The sequence below is a fragment of the Cyprinodon tularosa genome, unplaced genomic scaffold (genome assembly GCF_016077235.1).
Source record: "Cyprinodon tularosa strain WSP-4 unplaced genomic scaffold, ASM1607723v1 ctg586, whole genome shotgun sequence".
In the NCBI taxonomy this organism is placed as follows: domain Eukaryota; kingdom Metazoa; phylum Chordata; class Actinopteri; order Cyprinodontiformes; family Cyprinodontidae; genus Cyprinodon; species Cyprinodon tularosa.
The window spans coordinates 217,825-241,456 of NW_024039325.1; the positions used below are offsets into that span (position 1 = coordinate 217,825).

Below are 23,632 nucleotides of genomic sequence, written 5' to 3' on the forward strand. Positions count from 1 at the left end.
CTGCGGTGGCGCTACACCTATTTCACCCTCCTACCTCGCTTCCTGGTTATCCTCTTACAGCAGTGTGTTGCAGTGAGCTTGATGCAGACATTTTTGATTTATGCTCAATATTGAAGCGTGGTCTGTGCTACACGCTGTGGGTCTAGATACGGCCGAGGCGGCGAGGAAGTGGGGGCGAGTTTAGTCCGACGACGGAGGGACATGAGGGCCAAAAAGAGTGGAGATCCAGGTGGAAAAAGGGTCCCAGCGTTCTCGCACACCTCGCTCTTCTAGCGGGTCAAACTTCACAAGTTGTTTTCTGCAATTTCGGTCATAAAAACAAAACAAGCCGGCCTCCTGTCTGCGGCGCTGTCTGCGGAGCAGCGGAGCATCTGTGGAGGGGGCGGGACGTCTGGAGCCGAGGTATTGCATTGAACTCATTGCACTGATTTCTGCAGAATTTCTGCAGTATTTTTTGATGTAACTTTTGTAACTTTACTTCTGCTATTTGCTGTTGTTTCTAAAAAAAATGCTTAAAGATATTACAGCTTTCATTGATTTATTTCAAACTTGAAACTTTGTTTAGCCTGTAAGGTGTAAAAAAATAAATAAATAAATAAATAAATAAAATAAATCGATTAATTGAATCAAATCGTATCGTGGTGTATTCTTGAATATCGAAAAATAATCGAATCGTTGGGTCAGGAAATCGATACTGAATCGAATCGCCATGATGGATGTGATTTACACCCCTAACAGCTGAAGTGTCCCGCATGCGCAGTAGAGGACGCAGTGACATCACAGGCCAGCGTGCTCTGCGTTTACGGAAGTAAACATTGATAATAGCTCGTTCAGCAACCTCAAAAACTCAATCCTTTAAAGATGGTTAAAAACAACAACTGCTCTCTGCATCATCATCCGCCATGGTTGCTGTTTTTCTTCATGCTTCTACGTAGCAGGATGCAGAATAGTGACCTTTGTCGGGTATTAATGACCTTCGGGTTGGATTAATCCGACCTGGCCGTTCAGACGCAGGTCACATTTGAAAAGATCAGATTCGTATCGGATTCAGGACCACACAGCCAAGCGGCCTGGATCGCCTTGGAAGAAATCGGATCTTTGTTGTTAAGAATGTCGTGAAAAGATCCGATCCAGGTCGCTTAGGTCACTTCAGGCTGCCGTGTGAACGTAGCCTCTGACTTAATTACATGAGGTCATCCTTTAATAATGTCATCCTGTCATCTTGTCATGACATCATCAATGATGTCATTTAGTGATGGCTCCATCTGTCAGAGGTCATCGGCGGACATCAAAGATGAAAGAAGCATGATTCTGAGTCATAGTTTGATGAACTCACTGTACTGATAATGAGGCATCTGCTGCTCTTTGCTGCTGATCTCTGACTTCAATTGGTCCTGCAGGCGGAGAGGAGGCGGGGCTTCAACACATTTATCATTTCATCCAGAAAAATCGGCTTCATTAGAGACAAAGAACGGAAATCCACTTACTACGATGTCCTGCCATGAGCTCCTGTAGTACATGGGGCTGTCCACGTTCCAGTAGGCACAGAGACTCTCCAGACGGCCGAGCTGAGGGACAAACACACAGACATGGGGGGGCTATGTTTAATAGAGCTGAACATAAACTTCTGCTTCAGCGTCCAGAGCCCATAAAAGTTTATTCTATGAAGCAGCTGAAGGTGAGCAGAGCTTCTGAGCTATGGGGGGAAATTTGTTCCAATATTGTTGCAACCAACACGTATTTTGATAAAAGTAAAAAAAAAGCAATTTAGAAATCCAGAACAAACTTTCAATTAAGTTTTATTAAATGAGGGTTTTCACTAATTTGTATTAAATTGCTTTTTTATTATTATTTGATATATAAATATATATATATATATATATATATATATGAATGGGATCATTTATAAAGACAGTTTATATTTAAGCCCCATACTCACACGACCAATTAAAATGCGTTTTCTCTCCATACCACAGAGTTAACCAAACCCCCAAAATTCTAGAGAATCGGATGTTTTGCAAATCGTACAAATTTATCTAAAAATTTGAAATTAGATTAAAAAAACTGAAAATACAAAATTTTAATTTAACAAAAATAAAATATAATCTATAAAACCGAAAATTGTAAAAAAAAAAATATTTAAAAGTAAAATTATTTTTAAATGATAAAAAAAATAAAACAAAAAAGTAACAATCCGAGAAAATCTTTTCTGATATTTTGATTAATTCCAAAATTTTATTTATACTTTTTGTTTTATTTCAATTTACAAAAACATTATTTTCTGGAACAATAATGAAGCCATATTGTATTTTTCTCACCTTATAGATGATCTTTGCGGCCTCGTTCAGAATGCAGAGCTTCCAGTTCTCGTCTGTGGTCTAAAGGTCAAACAAACACAAACCTTCATCATCATCATCATCATCATCATCAGCCTGTCTGAGGAGGCGGTGTTTACCTGCAGGCTGAGCTCTGACAGCGTCACTCCCATCGATAGGGGGCGCTGTGGGTCTGACAGCTGAAACAGACGCCATAAAGCTGAGGATCAAAGACATCCCCAGAACACAGAACCAGAACCTGAACCAGAACCCGGATCTGGACCAGAACTCACATCATCCTCGTAACGCAGATGGATGCTGCTGATCTTCACCTGCAGGTTTTTGATCACCTGGGTGGCGAGTTTCTCCATGAACGTGTCCTTCTTCTCCTCTGGAGGTTTATCTGAAACAAGCAGAACCTTTAGAAAACGGGTCGATGCCACGTGGACCGGAGCTTCGACCGGGACCGAGGAGGATCGGGCCGACCAAGGAAAGACGTCTCTTCAGTCGAAAGATGAGACTCACCTGCTTTCTTTTCGTGTCGCTTCAGTTTCCTGAAAGCCTTTTTGTGCTTTTTGTTTTTTTTATGTCCTTTTGAGACTTTGGCAGCGTTAAAGAAAGAAACAGCAGTTAGAGAGAAAAGCCCGAACAGCAGGAAGCAGCAGAACCGCCTAAAGTTCAGGGTCTGCATGAACATAGAGCCTAAGGGAGGCCCTGATCTCTCCCAGGGATTCAGGAACTAACCGTTGCATTTCCACCTGCTTATGCTCCCCCCTCCCCCCTCCCTCTGATTTTCTGATGAGCAGCTCCAGTTGGTAGAAACACCGCCAGGCTGTGCAGAATGCTCCTGTTCAAACCTCTCCTAGTCCTGCAGAACCTATCAATGTCCTTAGAGAGGTCTTCATTTATTTTTTTGGACTCATTTAGTCACTAAATCTTTTCCTTTACAGTTTCTTAGACCTGTGTGTTTCCAGGTGTGTTTGGGGGGTGTCTGTGTGCGTTACCATTGAGCTGTTCCTTGTAAACAACGCTCTCCAGACCAAACAGCAGATCTCCAGCATGAGATGCTGACATCAAACGCAGCATGAACAGGATAGACAAGATGGTTAGTCAGCTCAGCTGCAGACTCACGCATCCACCTGCAGAATCACGCATCCACCTGCAGACTCACGCATCCACCTGCAGACTCACGCATCCACCTGCAGACACAAACGTCCACCTGCAGACTCACGCATCCACCTGCAGACTCACGCATCCACCTGCAGACTCACGCATCCACCTGCAGACACAAACGTCCACCTGCAGACTCACGCATCCACCTGCAGACACATGCATCCACCTGCAGACTCACGCATCCACCTGCAGACTCACGCATCCACCTGCAGACTCACGCATCCACCTGCAGACTCACGCATCCACCTGCAGACACAAACGTCCACCTGCAGACTCACGCATCCACCTGCAGACACATGCATCCACCTGCAGAATCACGCATCCACCTGCAGACTCACGCATCCACCTGCAGACACAAACGTCCACCTGCAGACTCACGCATCCACCTGCGGACTCACGCATCCACCTGCAGACTCACGCATCCACCTGCAGACTCACGCATCCACCTGCAGACACAAACGTCCACCTGCAGACTCACGCATCCACCTGCAGACACATGCATCCACCTGCAGACTCACGCATCCACCTGCAGACTCACGCATCCACCTGCAGACTCACGCATCCACCTGCAGACTCACGCATCCACCTGCAGACTCACGCATCCACCTGCAGACTCACGCATCCACCTGCAGACACAAACGTCCACCTGCAGACTCACGCATCCACCTGCAGACTCACGCATCCACCTGCAGACACATGCATCCACCTGCAGACTCACGCATCCACCTGCAGACTCACGCATCCACCTGCAGACTCACGCATCCACCTGCAGACTCACGCATCCACCTGCAGACTCACGCATCCACCTGCAGACACATGCATCCACCTGCAGACTCACGCATCCACCTGCAGACTCACGCATCCACCTGCAGACTCACGCATCCACCTGCAGACTCACGCATCCACCTGCAGACTCACGCATCCACCTGCAGACACAAACGTCCACCTGCAGACTCACGCATCCACCTGCAGACACATGCATCCACCTGCAGAATCACGCATCCACCTGCAGACTCACGCATCCACCTGCAGACACAAACGTCCACCTGCAGACTCACGCATCCACCTGCGGACTCACGCATCCACCTGCAGACTCACGCATCCACCTGCAGACACAAACGTCCACCTGCAGACTCACGCATCCACCTGCAGACACATGCATCCACCTGCAGAATCACGCATCCACCTGCAGACTCACGCATCCACCTGCAGACTCACGCATCCACCTGCAGACTCACGCATCCACCTGCAGACTCACGCATCCACCTGCAGACTCACGCATCCACCTGCAGACTCACGCATCCACCTGCAGACACAAACGTCCACCTGCAGACTCACGCATCCACCTGCAGACTCACGCATCCACCTGCAGACACAAACGTCCACCTGCAGACTCACGCATCCACCTGCAGACTCACGCATCCACCTGCAGACACAAACGTCCACCTGCAGACTCACGCATCCACCTGCAGACTCACGCATCCACCTGCAGACACATGCATCCACCTGCAGACTCACGCATCCACCTGCAGACTCACGCATCCACCTGCAGACTCACGCATCCACCTGCAGACTCACGCATCCACCTGCAGACTCACGCATCCACCTGCAGACTCACGCATCCACCTGCAGACACAAACGTCCACCTGCAGACACAAACGTCCACCTGCAGACACGCATCCACCTGCAGAATCACGCATCCACCTGCAGAATCACGCATCCACCTGCAGACTCACGCATCCACCTGCAGACTCACGCATCCACCTGCAGACTCACGCATCCACCTGCAGACTCACGCGTCCACCTGCAGACTCACGCGTCCACCTGCAGACACACGCATCCACCTGCAGACTCACGCATCCACCTGCAGACTCACGCATCCACCTGCAGACTCACGCATCCACCTGCAGACACACGCATCCACCTGCAGACTCACGCATCCACCTGCAGACTCACGCGTCCACCTGCAGACTCACGCGTCCACCTGCAGACTCACGCGTCCACCTGCAGACTCATGCGTCCACCTGCAGACTCACGCGTCCACCTGCAGACTCACGCGTCCACCTGCAGACTCATGCGTCCACCTGCAGACTCACGCATCCACCTGCAGACTCACGCGTCCACCTGCAGACTCATGCGTCCACCTGCAGACTCACGCATCCACCTGCAGACTCACGCATCCACCTGCAGACACATGCATCCACCTGCAGACTCACGCATCCACCTGCAGACTCACGCATCCACCTGCAGACTCACGCATCCACCTGCAGACTCACGCATCCACCTGCAGACTCACGCATCCACCTGCAGACACAAACGTCCACCTGCAGACTCACGCATCCACCTGCAGACACATGCATCCACCTGCAGAATCACGCATCCACCTGCAGACTCACGCATCCACCTGCAGACACAAACGTCCACCTGCAGACTCACGCATCCACCTGCGGACTCACGCATCCACCTGCAGACTCACGCATCCACCTGCAGACTCACGCATCCACCTGCAGACACAAACGTCCACCTGCAGACTCACGCATCCACCTGCAGACACATGCATCCACCTGCAGAATCACGCATCCACCTGCAGACTCACGCATCCACCTGCAGACTCACGCATCCACCTGCAGACTCACGCATCCACCTGCAGACTCACGCATCCACCTGCAGACTCACGCATCCACCTGCAGACTCACGCATCCACCTGCAGACACAAACGTCCACCTGCAGACTCACGCATCCACCTGCAGACTCACGCATCCACCTGCAGACACAAACGTCCACCTGCAGACTCACGCATCCACCTGCAGACTCACGCATCCACCTGCAGACACAAACGTCCACCTGCAGACTCACGCATCCACCTGCAGACTCACGCATCCACCTGCAGACACATGCATCCACCTGCAGACTCACGCATCCACCTGCAGACACAAACGTCCACCTGCAGACTCACGCATCCACCTGCAGACTCACGCATCCACCTGCAGACACATGCATCCACCTGCAGACTCACGCGTCCACCTGCAGACACACGCGTCCACCTGCAGACTCACGCGTCCACCTGCAGACTCACGCGTCCACCTGCAGACTCACGCGTCCACCTGCAGACTCACGCGTCCACCTGCAGACTCACGCGTCCACCTGCAGACTCACGCGTCCACCTGCAGACTCACGCGTCCACCTGCAGACTCACGCGTCCACCTGCAGACTCACGCGTCCACCTGCAGACTCACGCATCCACCTGCGGACTCACGCATCCACCTGCGGACTCACGCATCCACCTGTGGACTCACGCATCCACCTGCAGACACACGCATCCACCTGCAGACTCACGCATCCACCTGCAGACTCACGCATCCACCTGCAGACTCACGCATCCACCTGCAGACTCACGCATCCACCTGCAGACTCACGCGTCCACCTGCAGACTCACGCGTCCACCTGCAGACTCACGCATCCACCTGCAGACTCACGCGTCCACCTGCAGACTCACGCGTCCACCTGCAGACTCACGCGTCCACCTGCAGACTCACGCGTCCACCTGCAGACTCACGCGTCCACCTGCAGACACACGCATCCACCTGCAGACTCACGCATCCACCTGCAGACTCACGCATCCACCTGCAGACACAAACGTCCACCTGCAGACTCACGCATCCACCTGCAGACACACGCATCCACCTGCAGACTCACGCATCCACCTGCAGACTCACACATCCACCTGCAGACTCACGCATCCACCTGCAGACACAAACGTCCACCTGCAGACACAAACGTCCACCTGCAGACACGCATCCACCTGCAGAATCACGCATCCACCTGCAGAATCACGCATCCACCTGCAGACTCACGCATCCACCTGCAGACTCACGCATCCACCTGCAGACTCACGCATCCACCTGCAGACTCACGCGTCCACCTGCAGACTCACGCGTCCACCTGCAGACTCACGCATCCACCTGCAGACACACGCATCCACCTGCAGACTCACGCATCCACCTGCAGACTCACGCATCCACCTGCAGACTCACGCATCCACCTGCAGACTCACGCATCCACCTGCAGACACACGCATCCACCTGCGTGATCCAGCTTAATGTCTCTAATCTCATCCACCTGCAGACACAAACGTCCACCTGCAGACTCACGCATCCACCTGCGGACTCACGCATCCACCTGCAGACTCACACATCCACCTGCAGACTCACGCATCCACCTGCAGACACAAACGTCCACCTGCAGACTCACGCATCCACCTGCAGACACATGCATCCACCTGCAGAATCACGCATCCACCTGCAGACTCACGCATCCACCTGCAGACTCACGCATCCACCTGCAGACTCACGCATCCACCTGCAGACTCACGCATCCACCTGCAGACTCACGCATCCACCTGCAGACTCACCCATCCACCTGCAGACTCACGCATCCACCTGCAGACTCACGCATCCACCTGCAGACTCACGCATCCACCTGCAGACTCACGCATCCACCTGCAGACTCACGCATCCACAGGTGTACCATTAAACTGTTTGTGAACTCAATTGTGAATCTTTCTTTTGATCCAGCTTAATGTCTCTAATCTTCTTTCTGTGCTAAATGGTCTTTAACAAGCTGAGATTAGAAGCTGATTATCTAACTCTGAAAAGATTCTCTGATGCAGGAAGTGCTGCTGCTGTTTCAAACATCTAATAAAGAGGAAAGTAGAGATTCATTCTCACTTTTCATAGTTTGTAGAAAAATTGAGGTTTAAACTGCAGTCAGCTTTAAACTGCTGAACTGCTGAAGAGGAAAATCTCAGAAAGCCTTCATATTGAGCAACAGCAAAGGTAGAAATGAAAGGAAGTAAACAGGAAACATGAGGAGAGCAGACAGCAGCTCTGGGGCTGGACCTCACCTCTGCGTGCAGCGGCCTGCAGCGCCTCCTCGATGCGCTGCAGCTCCCTCTGCTTGGCCTCCTGCTGGTAACGCTCCTCTTTCGTTGCATCGTACTTTATTGCTGCGGGGGGGGGGGGGGGGAACAAACAGCATGATTAAAAACTCGTTTGTCCACACTTTTTGTAAGGAAGCAGCTGCAGCAGTATCTGAAGGAACCCGACTAGTAAAGACCAGAAGAAGATCCAGCACCGACAGGCGTCCAGGTTTAAAGTTAGAGACTAAATAAAAGCATCAGCCGCTGCATTTCCATCCAACAGGAGGAGAAAGATAAAATGCAAACGGGCAACAGGGAGGTCACTTCTCTCATCACATGGGTCACATGATCAACAGCCAGACCTTAGCAGAGGGGCAAAGATTCTGTTCCAATCCAACAGAATCATTGTCATGAAATTGTGTTTTTAGCAAAATATCGATAAAGTTTTTGTTAATATTTGTGATGGAAATGCAGCTTCTGTCTGATCGTTGGCTCTGAGCACAACGCTGCAGCAAACCAGACGTTCAGGAGGGAAGACCAGCCAGCTTGGTCGTTCCAGACCAGGTCGCTCCTTCCCGATTCATCTCAACAGGTTCCCCTAAAAGCAGCAGGAACGAACCCCTCCCCGTCCTCTCAGCCGCAGTTCTGATCCAGACGAATTCAGCACTGAAACAAAGTCTAGGAAAGAACCCGGAACCGACCCGGAAACCGAGATACAAGGCAGAGAAAGTCCAGATCAGGCTTCCAGCTTAAACTTCCCAGCAGTAGAAATGAGAGCAGAACTGGGTCCAACATTCTAACGCCGCTCTGACACGGGACTTCCTGTTAGAAAGGTTGGTCCGTCTTCATCTGGCACCCAGTCTGCTTCCTACTTCCACCTTTATGGAGTGAAGTTTGTTCCATTATTGTTGAAAAAAAGACAAGATTATGTAAATGAAAATATAAGAAAAAAAAACTTCTAAATCAAAAAAAGGTTTTGAGACTAACTTTGCAGTTTATTTCTTTCTTCATTTTAATTTTTTCACCTAAAAACAGTTTTTCATCAATTTTATACTTTTATTTTTGTTATTCTAATTTCTCTTTTAGAACTTGTGTTTAACAAATCCCATCCTCTTGAGCTCCACTCAAACACACCATCTAGACCAATAAAAATATTGTTTCCAACGTTCATATGGACCCGTTCAAAGTCTACCAATCTTTAATCCTTAAAGCAGAACAAAAAGCCTGCCCCCAGAAATAAAGAGAATGTAATCTATGCAACGCATATTAATTCTATTCAGTTTATTTCTATAGCTCCAATTCACATCATGTCATCTCAGGTCACTTCATAGAAACAAATCAACCAGATCATCCAGTCAGATTGATTCAAAGTTTTCTATCTAAGGAAAACCAGCTGATTGCATCGACTCATTGACTCTTCAGCAATCTTAAAGGTATAGAGGAGGATCTTTTATTTCTGGGTGGATCATCTAATTACTTGGACCTCCTACCTGTCAATCATTCTGGTGATATGTTTACGTAATGCCGTCCCGTTACCTGTCATTTTCTGCGAACTTTCAGGCGTATATCTGTGGTGAGCTACGGTTTCAGACGGTCATTGAAGCTCACCTTTCTCACCGCGGTCCTGAGAAGGGAGCTCTCCTTGCAAAGCATTATGGGATTTGCCGTCACAGCGGCCCGCTGTTCCTACCCGACAGCAGTGACGAATAACATGGATGGCGAAGGCATGGCGTGTTGGAGGCGGAGTTATGAGACCAAAGAGGAGTGAAAAGCAGTGATCATCTGTCTGAACGGTCAGTTCACTGAGCTCACTATAGAGTCCCCGCTCTATATAGTGATGGAGGGGTCAGAGGTCAGGGCGGACCGTCAGGTAAACTGTTATGGATGTGTATTTTTTTGTGGAGAGGGCGAGTATTTTCAAAAATCTCAAAAATCCTCCACAAAACCTTTAAAAGACAAAAAATGAAATACAATAAAAATAAACATGATAATATACTTTTAAATACGATAAAGTTACCTTTAAAACTTTTTTTCCCCCCAAAATTTCCATTTCCAAAACATTTTCCTTTTCAGCGATAATGGAACCAAATTCTCTCCAAACGGTTTCAGGCTCTGGAGAAAAACTAGACAGAAAACTGTAGAAACGGAGCGGACCTCAAACACCCACCGACAGACCAGGAATCAGGAACACCGACCTCAGTAACAGGATGGCAGCCTTCAAAATAAAAGCTGCCGCACTTTTATTTTGAAGCATACAGAACAGATCAACTTCCACCTCCAAACGATGCAGCTTACCGTTAAACGGAGGCGACTTCAGCTGAGCCTGAGCTGGAACAAACACACACACCATGAAATATGGCGACCTTAACCCTTACCATTAGCATCATGTACCTAAGCCTGGCCTAAACTGGATTCACACCCTAGTCCTAAACCTGAGCTCAACCCAAAGAAGAGAAGTTAACCACGTGGGAGCAGGTGAACGTCCCCGTATGTACCTGTACGTCCCTACAGTGTAGAACCTTTTCTAAAACACTGCCCCCACGCTGCAGGGGAAACAAGAACACGCAGGCTTCCTGCAGCTGCAGTGTCCGTCTGAACAGACGCTTCTGGCTGATATTTGTTTGTCAGAACCGCTGGGACCGGACCGGACCGGACCGCTCAGACTTACTGGCTCCAGGAACCACCAGCAGGTAGAGCCCCTCCAGCGTGGCCACCACCGCCTCGTTGTAGAGGTTCTTCCATGGAATCTTCAGCGTCAGCTTCCCTGTAACACAAACAACATTTATACTGATTAAAGTAATTACATTACATTCATTTTTCTAATGGAACTTAATTATTTAATAATAATTGTTAATGCTGACCAATGGCAGTGGCCTAACAGTCATGTAAATCTGCATTCAAATGTGAAAAGTAACTTTTTTAGTATCATTACTTTATGAAATAACGTATGAACTTTTGAATCCAGACAGCAAACATCTAAGCAGAGGTGCAGGTTTTATACGCTGGATAAGTGATTGAAACTGTACGATAATCAGGTCATTATTTCAGGGTAGCAGCGTCACAGAGACGCGATTGAAATCATATTTCTATCCTGCTTTGTGATCCAGAGCAGAATCATGGGAGGCTTTGCATGGTTTATGCATCAGAGATGAAAAAACTGCTCTCTGCTGAACGCGGGGCTTTCAGGACGATGCAGCTGCCTTTAAGTCAGTACTCAGGGAGTCAGGGAGACTCATCAGCTGTACGAGCCGTCTGCGTAAATCAGAGACCACCATTTTACTTATGATACAGAAATAAAAACAGGAAAAATCTGCTTCCCAATAACAGCAGAGAGGATCATGGGGGCTCCTCTTCCCTCCATTAAAGACATTTCATCCCAGCGCTGCGTGTCCCGAACCCGTGACATCATCAATGACCCCTCACCCCCCCACCATGGACTGTTCTCCCTGCTGCCCTCTGGGAAGAGGCTTCCCAGCATTCAATGCAGGACCAGCAGGTTCTGCAGCAGCTTCTTCCCCACCGCCATCACACTGAAATAGTGTTCTATCAAACTGGTTCTATAGTCACTCTATTACAGATGGAGTAATGTAACTAAAGTAATTCCTCCCTGGGATTATTAAAGTATTTCTGCTTCCTGGTTGATGGGACAGGTGTTGTGAATGAAACGGTGCCCAGCTTGATGTGTGTCTCTGAATGTGAGCATTGATGACTGAAAGACATCTTCTGCCTCCATTTATCTGTTTACTGCAGTCTGTTGGATTCATGTTAACGTGGATTTAAAGACATTTCAATTAGTGGAAAAAACTGCAGGAGGGGATATAAAAAAGTTTAATCAACCAAAACTTTCTTGCCCCCCATGCAGTACCTCTGTGGACCCCTAGGGGTCACACACCCCCTGTTGAAGACCTCCGCTCTAAATCATGTCACACTGATGACGTCATATTTGCACTACATGGTAAATCTTCAATATAGAACTAAACTTAATGTTTTTTTACAGCATTTTGCACCATATCTAATTATTTATTCATTTTGCACATATGCAGAGCTTCATCATCAACGCTTTATTGCACCATGTCTCTCCCACACCGTTTACATTTGATTATCTGAACTGTATCGTTCTTTTCCACTGCTAAGCCGCTCCTCAATCAAAGTACAGTCTGAAAGATGTATAAACGAAATGTCATTTATACAGAAAGAGAGATTGGGAAACGACTCCTAAAAAAAATAATAAAAAGGAATAAAAAAGCAAACTATCATCTCTTACTGTAACATTCTTTCATTCCTCTTTTCAGTTTAAACCAACTAGAAAATATAAGAAAAAAATCCTCTTTTTTAAACGTAAATTATTAAAAACAGAGAATAATTACTTTTTTTTTTAACTCAACCTATATTTCAACCTTTTATTTCCCGACTACTTTAAATGTGAAGAAAACAGATAAAGAGATAATGAATTTATTCTCTAACTTCGCTCTAAAGTAACAATAGTTTGATGAGAAAAGCAGCAGGAAGGCAGGAGAATCATTTAACAGCAGCTTCTCAGGTTTCCATACGTACTTCAGCTATCAGGAATCACAGCAGTAGAAATAAAAAGAAGGAACCATTTATTGGCAGCTAATAAATAATCAACCTAATAAATTTAATGGTTTCACTCTGGCTGTTTTCACCTGTTTATAAAGATGAAGTATTGTGAGAATTATTTAGGCCAAGAATTAAAAATAATTTGGGTCCGAATAAAAAAAATCATCAACCAGTAAAGGTCTGAAGACATTTTAATTATAATTTGTTGCTTTAAACAGAATTTAACACTGAAATAAAATGAGTTTTTTATGCATCCATGAATCACATTGAATAAAAAAAAAAAAAATTGATTTTTTTCCATTTTAAAATCTAAAAAATCTTAAAATCTAGAGTGGAAAATTTTTAAATTTGAACTGATGGTTTGTTATTTTCTGTCTTTTTTCTGTCTTAATGTTGGCAGTGGGCTTTAGGCTGCCCTGCAAGGCTTTAAACCTGGGTTTAACCAGAGACTAAGCCATTCTCAAGCACATATCAAGGAGCTCATTCTGAGCCTGGATCCAGATTTATTGTTGATTCTGTTCATGGTGGAGAATCCTGCTTCACAGCAGCAGGTTGAGCCAAACATCCTCTAAATGTGCAGGGTCATCTTTGAGCACGCCATTTCACTTTTCTTTCACCAGTTCACCGCAGTTCTTCCAGCAGTCCACACTTTCTCTGCTCTCTTTTTCTCATGGTCTTCTCCTTCTTTCCCATCGCCCGGCTTGCCACAGGTTTGCCTGCTGTGTCTAAAAGTAGCAGCAGCAGCAACCCAGACTGACAGCAGCTCATTGGCTCATTTGGATCACGTGCAGCCTGGAGCCGGACGCTCCCCAGGGCTTTACCGTATTAACAGGAGAAGAGGAGCAAGAGAAGTTAGACAACATGGGATAATTTATAAATGTTTTAAATGAGGTTGGGTCGGGATTAGCCAGCAGGTGGATCTGGAGCCGGACTGCGGTCCGCCAATCCGTGACCTCTGACCTAGAGTAATGCACATACGAGGATGTAGAGAATTATATTGATTTATCCAAAATGAGAATCATATGGAACACTGAACCTGAAAAACTGAGAGCAGAGAGGTTTCATGGGTTCAGACCGGAGCCCCGGCTGCGCGGCCCGAATGGAAAAATCTACTAAGATATGGAATAAAAAGTCAGGTCCAAGCCTGTCTAATGGGAGTTAAACAAAAAAAGAAATGACACAGAGCAAACAGGTGCGTCTTCAGCTGTATGCATGTTGGATGGTGAGCCGTCACAAACTGTCTGGAAACCTAGTGTGAAGGTGTGGAGAAACTGAGGCTTCAGGCAGTTCTTGCAATATAGCATCACCCCCCCACTGCTGCAGAAAGAATTTTCTATCACCCGAACTTTGGAGCAAAACCACTTCAGTTCATTAAGGACGTTAATTTTTCATTAACCAGATAAACACTCAGAACAGCTTTAACTCCTTTATAACTCTGATTATGATTAGAAATATTGCATAAATACACATTTTGCTACATTATTCTAAATCTACATAAACTCCTCCCCTAAATCATTCTGAGGGTGTGGCTCCTATCATCGTGCTGTGGCGGGGCGCCACCATCCGCGTCAGTTTGTTACCGTTATCTAAAACTGAATCTAACGATAACTTAAGTTTTCTGATGATACTGCCACCTGTGGCCAAAACATAGAACTGCAGTACTGCTTGTTCTGGTAGCTGATGGGCGTGGCTTATTTAAAGGCTGGGATGATTACATTTCTAACATTGATTTATTATTGCAATAGAGGGGCTCATGGGAAACTTTGACGTTTACAGTACTTTCAATAAAAACAATGATTGGTAAAAAAAAAAACAAAAAAAGATGTAGATCAGTTTTAAACACTGTTTTGTTTTTGCAAAGAAATACTAGAACTTCATGGGAATTCTTAGCAAGTTGACTGTCCTCAAATTTGGTCAATTTAAAATGAAAAGAGGTTAAAAATTCATGTTTGTTAAAATTGTAATTTATTTTTTTTTAACAGTCAACATACTGAGACTGAAAATGTTGCTGCTTAGATACGTCGTGTCGCTAATTGGCTTCATACCTTAAATATACAATTATAGCTGCAATGTTGAAATTAATAAACTTTATTAAATCTTATACCTGACTGACAGAAAAAATTATATAAATATATAGCTGGGTATAAATTAAGGCTTTAAAGGGTTAAAGAAACAAAAGAAGGACTTACCGATCTGTCCCGCTTTTACTTTGAAGGGAACATCGAACTCTCCCTGAAACATAAACAAATTGGCTCAGAGCAAATATATAAAATATAATGACAAATATTAGACGCTTTAGCTTTAAAAAATATAGTTTTTATGAATTTTCACAATATAATGTCACTAAAATCACCAGAAATTTTGTTGCTCCATTTTTTTTATGTTATTTTGGAAAATATGTTTATTTAATGCTTCCTATTTATGAAATATTTCATGTTTTGTATGTATGGCCGACCCAGGTTCCAATCCAACCTGGTCTCCTTCAACGCGTGTCTCTCGTTCCCCTTTCCCGTCAAAAAATGAGCCACTAGTGCCGTAAAAAAACCCCTCCAAAAATAAAAAGGTGACGGACTTCCTTCAGCAGATATTTCAGATTATTAATCACCTTCATTTTATTCAAAGGTCTTTTATTAATTGCGGCTCTTAAACAACATTTTATTACGATGGACTGGGAGCAAAATGGCTCCAGGTTGCAGAGCTGTGCTCTAAGAGCTGCAGGCAGCAGCAGGTCCCACTCTGCTGGGATTCTTTAAACTACAGCTGACAGCAAACAGGAAGTGTTTCAGAGCCAGCAGAGGGTCATGTGACCTGATTGAACAACAATCATCGTCTTCATCAGGACAGGCAGCTGCTTTAAAAACCAGCAGCAGGAACCAGGAGCAGGTCGGGGTCCAGTTGGAGGTCTGGGACTCACCAGAGCGTTTTCCTTCACCTTCAGGTTCTCCAGAACGACATTTCCTACAGAAACACAGAATAAAGAGAGCAATCAGAAGCTGGTCCCGGTCCAAATAATTCTATTCTATTCAGTTTATTTCTATAGCTCCAATTCACATCATGTCATCTCAGGTCACTTTCCAGTTCACCAGATCATCCAGTCAGATTGATTCAAAGGTTTCTATCTAAGGAAAACCAGCTGATTGCATCGACTCATTGACTCTTCAGCAATCCCTCACACTAAGCATGCTTGTAGCGACAGTGGAGAGGAAAATCTCCCTTTGAACAGGAAGAAACCTCCAAATAACAGAGCAGTGTTTATCAGCGTCATTAGAGGAGCCCTGCCCGCCTGCCGGAGGCCGCCACGGGACTTTACAGCATTACTGGGAGCTGATTGGTGGAGAGGTGATGAGGCGGGGGAGGAATGCTGCAGGACCGGCAGGACCAGGACGGGGAATCATACGTGTCTCTGTCAACACGTGTCCACATGTGGCTGACATTTAAACGTTCGCCTGGAGACTTTCTCCCAGAATTCAGATAGATTCTCATTAAATGTTTCAACGGTTGATCTGAATCTTTTGCTGCCATTTTTTTTTACTTTGTTTTATTTTTTTACAAAGACCAAACTAAAGTCCAGAAGTAAACAGTGACCATCAGAGGCGACCTGCTCTGCTCCTCTGAAGCATCCAGGAAGCTGCTGATCCTCCCAGCAGGAAGTCCAGCCGATTCGTGCCAAGCTCAGAGAAAGAGGGTCCTCAGGCCCCAACCAGCAGGTCAAAGGTCAGGCGGGATCAATAAACCACAAACACCTCCACACAGCAGAGAGTCATGGAGGTGGAGGATGAACCCCAAAACCAGAAGCTGGACTCAGTTCCTCTTTTTCTCAGCTTTTGGTTTTGGGGGATTTTAATAAAGAAAAAAAAATCATCAGATTCTGGATTTTCTGTTGAACCTCAAACGCCTCATTTACACACTTATCATGTGAATGTCTTTACCTCTTTATAGGCTGAGTTACCGTTTTTCATCACTTGCCTTACAAATGAAACCCCCCTCCCTCAGTGAGGTCTAGAAGCATAAGATCTATATCTAGACATTTAGCATAGATGCTGCTACATGGCTGCACATCTGATTTTGACATTTGACCAATTAGATGAACCCTTGATTGATAGATTAACTACTGGAAATTAAGTTGGAAAAAAATTAAAAAGTCAAGAAAAAAAAAGGTAAAAAGTTAATAAGCCTAGTTAACAATTAGATTTAGGTTTATAAACTAAAACATGTGAGTTCCAGAATCAGCATTAATGCCTTTAAATCAGGAGTCGCCAACGTTTTCCAGGCCAAGGACCCCGAACTGATGGCGAGATGGAGCGGGGCCCCCTGATTATAGATATAGTATGAAATAGTGTTCTATCTAACTGGTCCTATAGTCGCTCTATTACAGATGGAGTAATGTAACTAAAGTAATCCCTTCCTGGGATTATTAAAGTATTCCTGATTCCTGGTTGATGGGACAGGTGTTGTGAATGAAACGGTGCCCAGGTTGATGTGTGTCTCTGAATGTGAGCATTGATGACTGAAAGACATCTTCTGCCTCCATTTATCTGTTTACTACAGTCTGTTGGATTCATGTTCATGTGGATTTAAAGACATTTCAATTAGTGGAAAAATTGCAGGAGGGAATAAAAAAAAGTCTAATCAACCAAAACTTTGGTGACACCCCCCCCCCCCATGCAGTACCTCTGTGGCCCCCCCTAGGACCTCCAATTCAAGGTTGGACCAAACAAGATGTGTTTCTTTCTCTCAGAGTTTTTCCTGAATTTCTTCTAGAAGCACCTTTGTTATTTTTATTAATATATTTTGGCAACTTGGCCTTTCTGGTTTTTACAATGACATTAATGTTTGCCACGAAATATGTCCATAATAAGGTCTATAACTGATGGAACCACAGTGAGTGTGTGTGTGGGGGGGGGGGGGGGGGGGGGGGGGGGGGTATGGCTGGGCTGATAGAGCTGCTGCTTATCTTGGCGCACTGAACGGTGGAATATTCTCTGTTCTGGGATCAGTCTGATCCACAGACCCACCTGCGCAGGTGTATGAGCCCCGTGTATCCCAGCGGGGGGCAGGTGAGGGCAGTGATCGATCACTTGTTTACCCCATGAAGCTCCATCCTCCAGGCCAGCCCTCCCTCTGATGACAGGGGGGGCGAATGAACTCTGCTCTGCCTGGATCTGCAGCTGAACACAGGCAGCTCTGTGGCTCACTGGGCTCCGCCTGTAACACACTTTCATTCGGCCAACATCTCAGCAGCTGTCAGCTGATCTATGATCTACCATGAAGCAGTGAAATTATAGCCGCGCTGCTCTGATCGTTTCCGCCTTTAGTGTCACCAGCAAAAAAGTTTTAATTTAGGCTGAATTAATTGGATGTTTGTGGTTTCAATAGGAGCCGAATTAAAGAGCAAACTGTAATCCTCCAATCAGGCCCATCATGGATTATGAATATGATATAAAGAAGGCATGCCACCAGCAAAGGGGGAAATGCGGGATTTTCTGAACTGAGTCTGGTTGACGTCCCTGTTTGGCAGCGGTAGCTGCCAGCTAGCACAGCGGCTCACCTCCCCAGATCCCGATCTTCAGCTGAGACTTGTCCAAGTTCTCCACGTAGTCCCCGATGAACCTGTTCAGAAGGTCGCTGACCATGGACTCGAACACCATGGCTGGAAGCTCCGGGGGGGACCCGCTGAGGGACGCGGACTGTCTGCACCTGAGTTCCGGCTGCGCGGATCGACTCGATCTGGGATCTACTGGCGCTGTCTGCAGGTGTCTGTTTGCGGCACAGAGGAAGATGGCGGTCAGGTGACAGAGGGAGGAGCAGAGGGAGCTCCTCTGTCACCTGACTCCTCAGGCTGTGCGGCCGCCATGTTGGATCCAGACAATGGATCAATGGATGGAGACGTTCACCATCAGCAGCCAAATCTAGATCAACTTTAGATTTAATTATCTAATATATAAAGCTTGGCAACATGAAACTGGCTCCATCTCTGATTTTAAAACCAGAGATTATAAAGCAGGAGAGACTGGTGGCCATGGCAACACCTTTTTTTTGTTGTTTTTGTTAAACTAAATGGAAATTGGTAGAAAGAGTTTTAGGGCCAGATTAGAGATTTTATTTTCGTCTATTTCCAGAATTATTCTTGAAAAAGAAGAAAATATCTCTAGCCCGGCCCTAATACTCTGCTGTAATATGGAGGACCAGCTCTACCATGTTTAAAAATAAATACAGAAATAAATAAATGCTCAATACATAAATAAGAATACCATTAATTGCCCCTAAATATATAATAAATTAATGAATGTAGGTAGAAATTAAATTATACAGTGAGACATTAATGTATATATCTCCTTTAATTTGCTTTTTTTATTTATTCACCTTTCTAATAATTACTGTATTTATTTATCGTTAGTTATAATCTTCAGCTTTATTAATTACTTATTTTTTTTATGTGCATGTTATAATATTTTTATCTGTTTTAATTTTTCTTTGTATTTTTACCCTATTTATTTCTGCCTGATGTTTTTACACTTCCTTCTGCATTTCTGCCTTTTTATGCAAATGAGGGGGGGGGGTCTTAGAGAGACAATTGTATGCTTGTTTATTTATTGAGCATTTATTTATTTATGTAATTTTTTTTTTTATATGGTAGAGCTGGTTCTCCATACTTGGAGATAATTAAGCCTAAACTAACAGTTTGTTACAGATATATAAACCTATCTGCTTATTGCATGTAAAATCTGAATATGATTATATAGGATAGATTTCTTTTTAAGAATCGTCATTAAAAAAATATCAAACGTTGCGACCGACTTTAAACCAGGCAGGTTGTCAAAAATCTATTGAGTTTCACAAATCAGCATTTGTCTTAATATAGAGAATTAGTGATTTGTGATGTTTTTCTAAAAGTTAACTATGAGGGACCAATTCCTTAGACCAGGAGTCACCAATTAAAAACCAGCGGGTCTGAATAAAGAAAGTCATCAACCAGTAAAGGTCCAGAGACATTTTTATTTATATTATGTTACTTTAAACAGAATTTAACACTGAAATAAAATGAGGGTTTTTATGCGACCATGTTATACATTGACTTTTTAAATAAAAAAAAAAAAAAATAACATCACATTTAATGTGCATATTAAGTTTTTCTATTTTAAAATCTAAAGTGTTTTTTTAAGTAGAGAACAACAATCGTTCAGTTTGGTTTATAGATAATTTCCTGATTCCCATATTTTCTCAAACCCCTGAACTGATGGTTTGTTATTTTCTTTCTTTTTTCCGTCTTAATGTTGGCAGTGGGCTTTAGGCTGCCCTGCAAGGCTTTAAACCTGGGTTTAACCGGAGACTAAGCCATTCTCAAGCACATATCAAGGTGCTCATTTTGAGCCTGGATCCAGATTTATTGTTGATTCTGTTCATGGTGGAGAATCCTGCTTCACAGCAGCAGGTTGAGCCAAACATCCTCTAAATGTGCAGGGTCATCTTTGAGCACGCCATTTCACTTTTCTTTCACCAGTTCACCGCAGTTCTTCCAGCAGTCCACACTTTCTCTGCTCTCTTTTTCTCATGGTCTTCTCCTTCTTTCCCATCGCCCGGCTTGCCACAGGTTTGCCTGCTGTGTCTAAAAGTAGCAGCAGCAGCAACCCAGACTGACAGCTCATTGGCTCATGTGGATCACGTGCAGCCTGGAGCCGGACGCTCCCCAGGGCTTTACCGTATTAACAGGAGAAGAGGCGCAAGTGAAATTAGACACTGTCGTCTGACAACATGCCGTAATTTATAAATATTTTGAATCAGATTGAGTCCGGATTAGCCAGCAGGTGGATCCGGATCCTGACCCTGGTCCCCCAATCCGTGACCTCTGACCTAGAAGAGCTGTCCCACAGGCCTAGGATGAGATCCCCAGACGTCCCACTGTGGGAAGAGGGGCAGAGAGCTTAAAATATAAAGAAATTCAGAGTTTGTTCTGCAGGTTTCAACTTTGACCTGTTGACCTCTCCTGTTGCCACGGTGACCATCCATACACTTCCAACAGGAAGCGAAGGAAGACGGTAAACATGTGCATTATGTTGATCTGCAGCAGAACGCTGGTAATCAGCGAGTGGCGTTTCGCTTCGTTTGTGCTGAGTGCTGCTATGATGTCATCAGCGTGTCACTGTTCAGAGAAGCAGCGCCATGTTTGCAGATGGAGGATAATGAGCCGGAGGAAGCAGCAGATTGACAATAATGGGAGGAACGTGAAGGAAGCAGCTGAACTAATGTCCTCCAATGGCAGCAACAGAGAAAGTCATTATGGCGCTCTAATGAGCGCGCTCAGTCCGAAGCTTCATCCTCAGAACACTCTGATTGAAAAACATGTGACTCACAGTCCTCACAATGAAACGCATTCACATCCTGATGTCCACCGTGAAGCATGATGCAAGACTTTCCTCTGCTCAACGTTTGAAAACAGAAAGTGTAGATCTGAGAAACACAGTCAAAGGTCGGATGTGATGAAGGATCTAGTTAGGAGGAGGACTGGTTGGCATGAGACGCCTTCCCACTTAGTAGAAGTAAAACTTGGATTATTGTTTCTAGGTATCATCTTAGAAATAACTTTATAGTTCACTGGTGGTTACACAGGGTCAAACGCTGCATCCTGTTTGCTCACTGGGATGTATGGAGAGAAATTGGTGCCATTATTCTTCCAAGCAAAAATAAGTTTTGTTAACAGATATTTGGAATAAAAATACAGTCTTGAAATGAAACTGGAAATTTTCATCATAAAAGTTTTGAGAGTGAATTTGCTTTTTTCTTAAATTATATTTTTCCATTTTTTTGCTAATTTGTTTTCAAAACATAAATTATCTTTAACAGATTTTATTTGTTTGTATTTAAATGTTTTGTTTTACAGATTATTCTATAGTTTCAAAAATGATTTTTATGTTTTTATGTTCAGATTTAGTTTAAATAATTACATTCTTTTCAAATTTTATTTTCCAGATCACATTCTCTTCTCCATTTGGGGCGGGCTTTCCTCTGGAGTGGCGCATTTCTATTGGTCTGCATGGACGTTAGCAACAAGGTTTTTATTGGTCCACAGCAAGTTTTTTTTTTATTTGGCTTGAAGTGAATGTGCAAAATCTTTTTTTGTTGAAGAAGTTTTTTTTTATTGCATTATGGTCAAATTTCCATTTACAAAACGTATCCTTTGCTTGCAACAATAAAGAAACAAAATTCCCCCCATAATCCAGAGGACCTGTCCCATCAGTCCATAAAGCTGTACGAATTATTTCCCTTTTCAGGCCGATTTTCCAGTCATATGAATGACTGGAAAATGAATGTTTTTGATCGGGCCGACTTTCATCCTGATGGTGCGTGGCGTAGTGAACAGGGGGTAACGAGGGGCGACCAGCCTCTAACGACCACCCCCCCATCAGGAATCGTAGGTCGGGAGAAAATCAAACATGAAGCAGACGAGCTTCTATGAGCCGATTTACCAGAACTTTCAGCACCACATGTGCAAACAATTCTTCTTCCTCCAGATTGATGAGTTGACGTGATGTTTTCAGACGTGCAGCGTGAGCAGTTAGATCGCATCAGAGCATCGGTGAGAAAAAAACATTGTGCGACTGGAACTTTTACTCCCCGCGGTTTCGTCGTACAGTTTTCGCTGTAGCTGCGCGCAAAGATTGAAAATATCGTACAGTGCATTCCCGGCTTTCCTCCAACTGCCTGAACTCTAAGAAAAGAAAAATGACACGTTGAACTAAAATTACCAGGTCCTCACAAGTTGGTTAAATGCAAAAAGTATTTTATATTTTATTTAACATAATATTTATGGCAAACTTAAGATAACTAAATCGTGTGCTGGTGAGGATTCCCAGTCATCCAGGTCATTGTCATTCCATAAAAAGAAAATAAAAAACAATTTGAAGACGTTTTGCTTCCCATCCAGATAACATTGTCCTGTGAATTTATATAGATGTTTCTAAAGGTTAATTATGACAGTTTTGTTTAGATTAATTAATATTATTAAGTAGTATTAACATTATTACATCTAAATGTTGGAGCTTAATCTCCTCAAGTTGGAGTTAAATGATTCAGTGGAATTAATTATTATATTAGATGTTTGCATTTTTCATGCTTGTTTTTCGTCAGTTACACGAATCAACACATCTGGTTCACGTATTATTAATAATAGTCAAGCTGAACAACCGGGTGGTTAGCTTCAAATAAAAATAAATCCAGTTTAAACCAGCAGACTAAGTTTTAAAAGTTACCGGAAAAGAATGCAACATATAAAACACCTTCATCTTCTTAATGATGCAACACAGGATATAAAAACATGCCGCTGAGCATCCTGGGAAATGACAGGAAGTCCGCTCCCATTAGCAGCTACAGACAATACGAATTTTCTTAAATACTTCAAAGTGACAGGATTACGTTAATTTGGTCTTTAGTCAAATTTAAATCTATTGTTGTGAAAACATTACCAAATAAACCAATGTTTAGCATAAAAAACTCATTTTAAGTATTAATACGGAAGCAGGTGTGGTCAATATTAATTAGCATGAACACCTATTTAATAAAAGTGACAGTTTAGATTTAAAATTTGTTCTTTCAACATCTCTTCTTGTTGTTTAAGTATAATTTAATCATCCTAAATTGAAAAGAAAAGCAG

The 23,632-nt window shown here is 44.5% G+C and overlaps 1 protein-coding gene across 1 annotated transcript in view; it reads right to left on the minus strand.

Annotated features, from left to right (window-relative positions):
- vps13c (vacuolar protein sorting 13 homolog C) overlaps positions 1 to 18,749 on the minus strand; it is an 84,774-nt gene extending 66,025 nt beyond the window's left edge. The window contains exons 1-13 of the mRNA XM_038306581.1: positions 18,533 to 18,749; positions 15,899 to 15,942; positions 15,174 to 15,216; positions 11,075 to 11,170; positions 10,702 to 10,734; positions 8,392 to 8,493; positions 3,320 to 3,382; positions 2,841 to 2,915; positions 2,609 to 2,718; positions 2,456 to 2,515; positions 2,319 to 2,378; positions 1,488 to 1,568; positions 1,337 to 1,394 (exon numbers count right to left, since the gene is read on the minus strand). Coding sequence (XP_038162509.1) covers positions 1,337 to 1,394; positions 1,488 to 1,568; positions 2,319 to 2,378; positions 2,456 to 2,515; positions 2,609 to 2,718; positions 2,841 to 2,915; positions 3,320 to 3,382; positions 8,392 to 8,493; positions 10,702 to 10,734; positions 11,075 to 11,170; positions 15,174 to 15,216; positions 15,899 to 15,942; positions 18,533 to 18,632 — 925 coding nt within the window. The 5' untranslated portion in view covers positions 18,633 to 18,749. The remainder of the gene's footprint in view (positions 1 to 1,336; positions 1,395 to 1,487; positions 1,569 to 2,318; positions 2,379 to 2,455; positions 2,516 to 2,608; positions 2,719 to 2,840; positions 2,916 to 3,319; positions 3,383 to 8,391; positions 8,494 to 10,701; positions 10,735 to 11,074; positions 11,171 to 15,173; positions 15,217 to 15,898; positions 15,943 to 18,532) is intronic.
- Between the last annotated feature and the right edge of the window lie 4,883 nt (positions 18,750 to 23,632).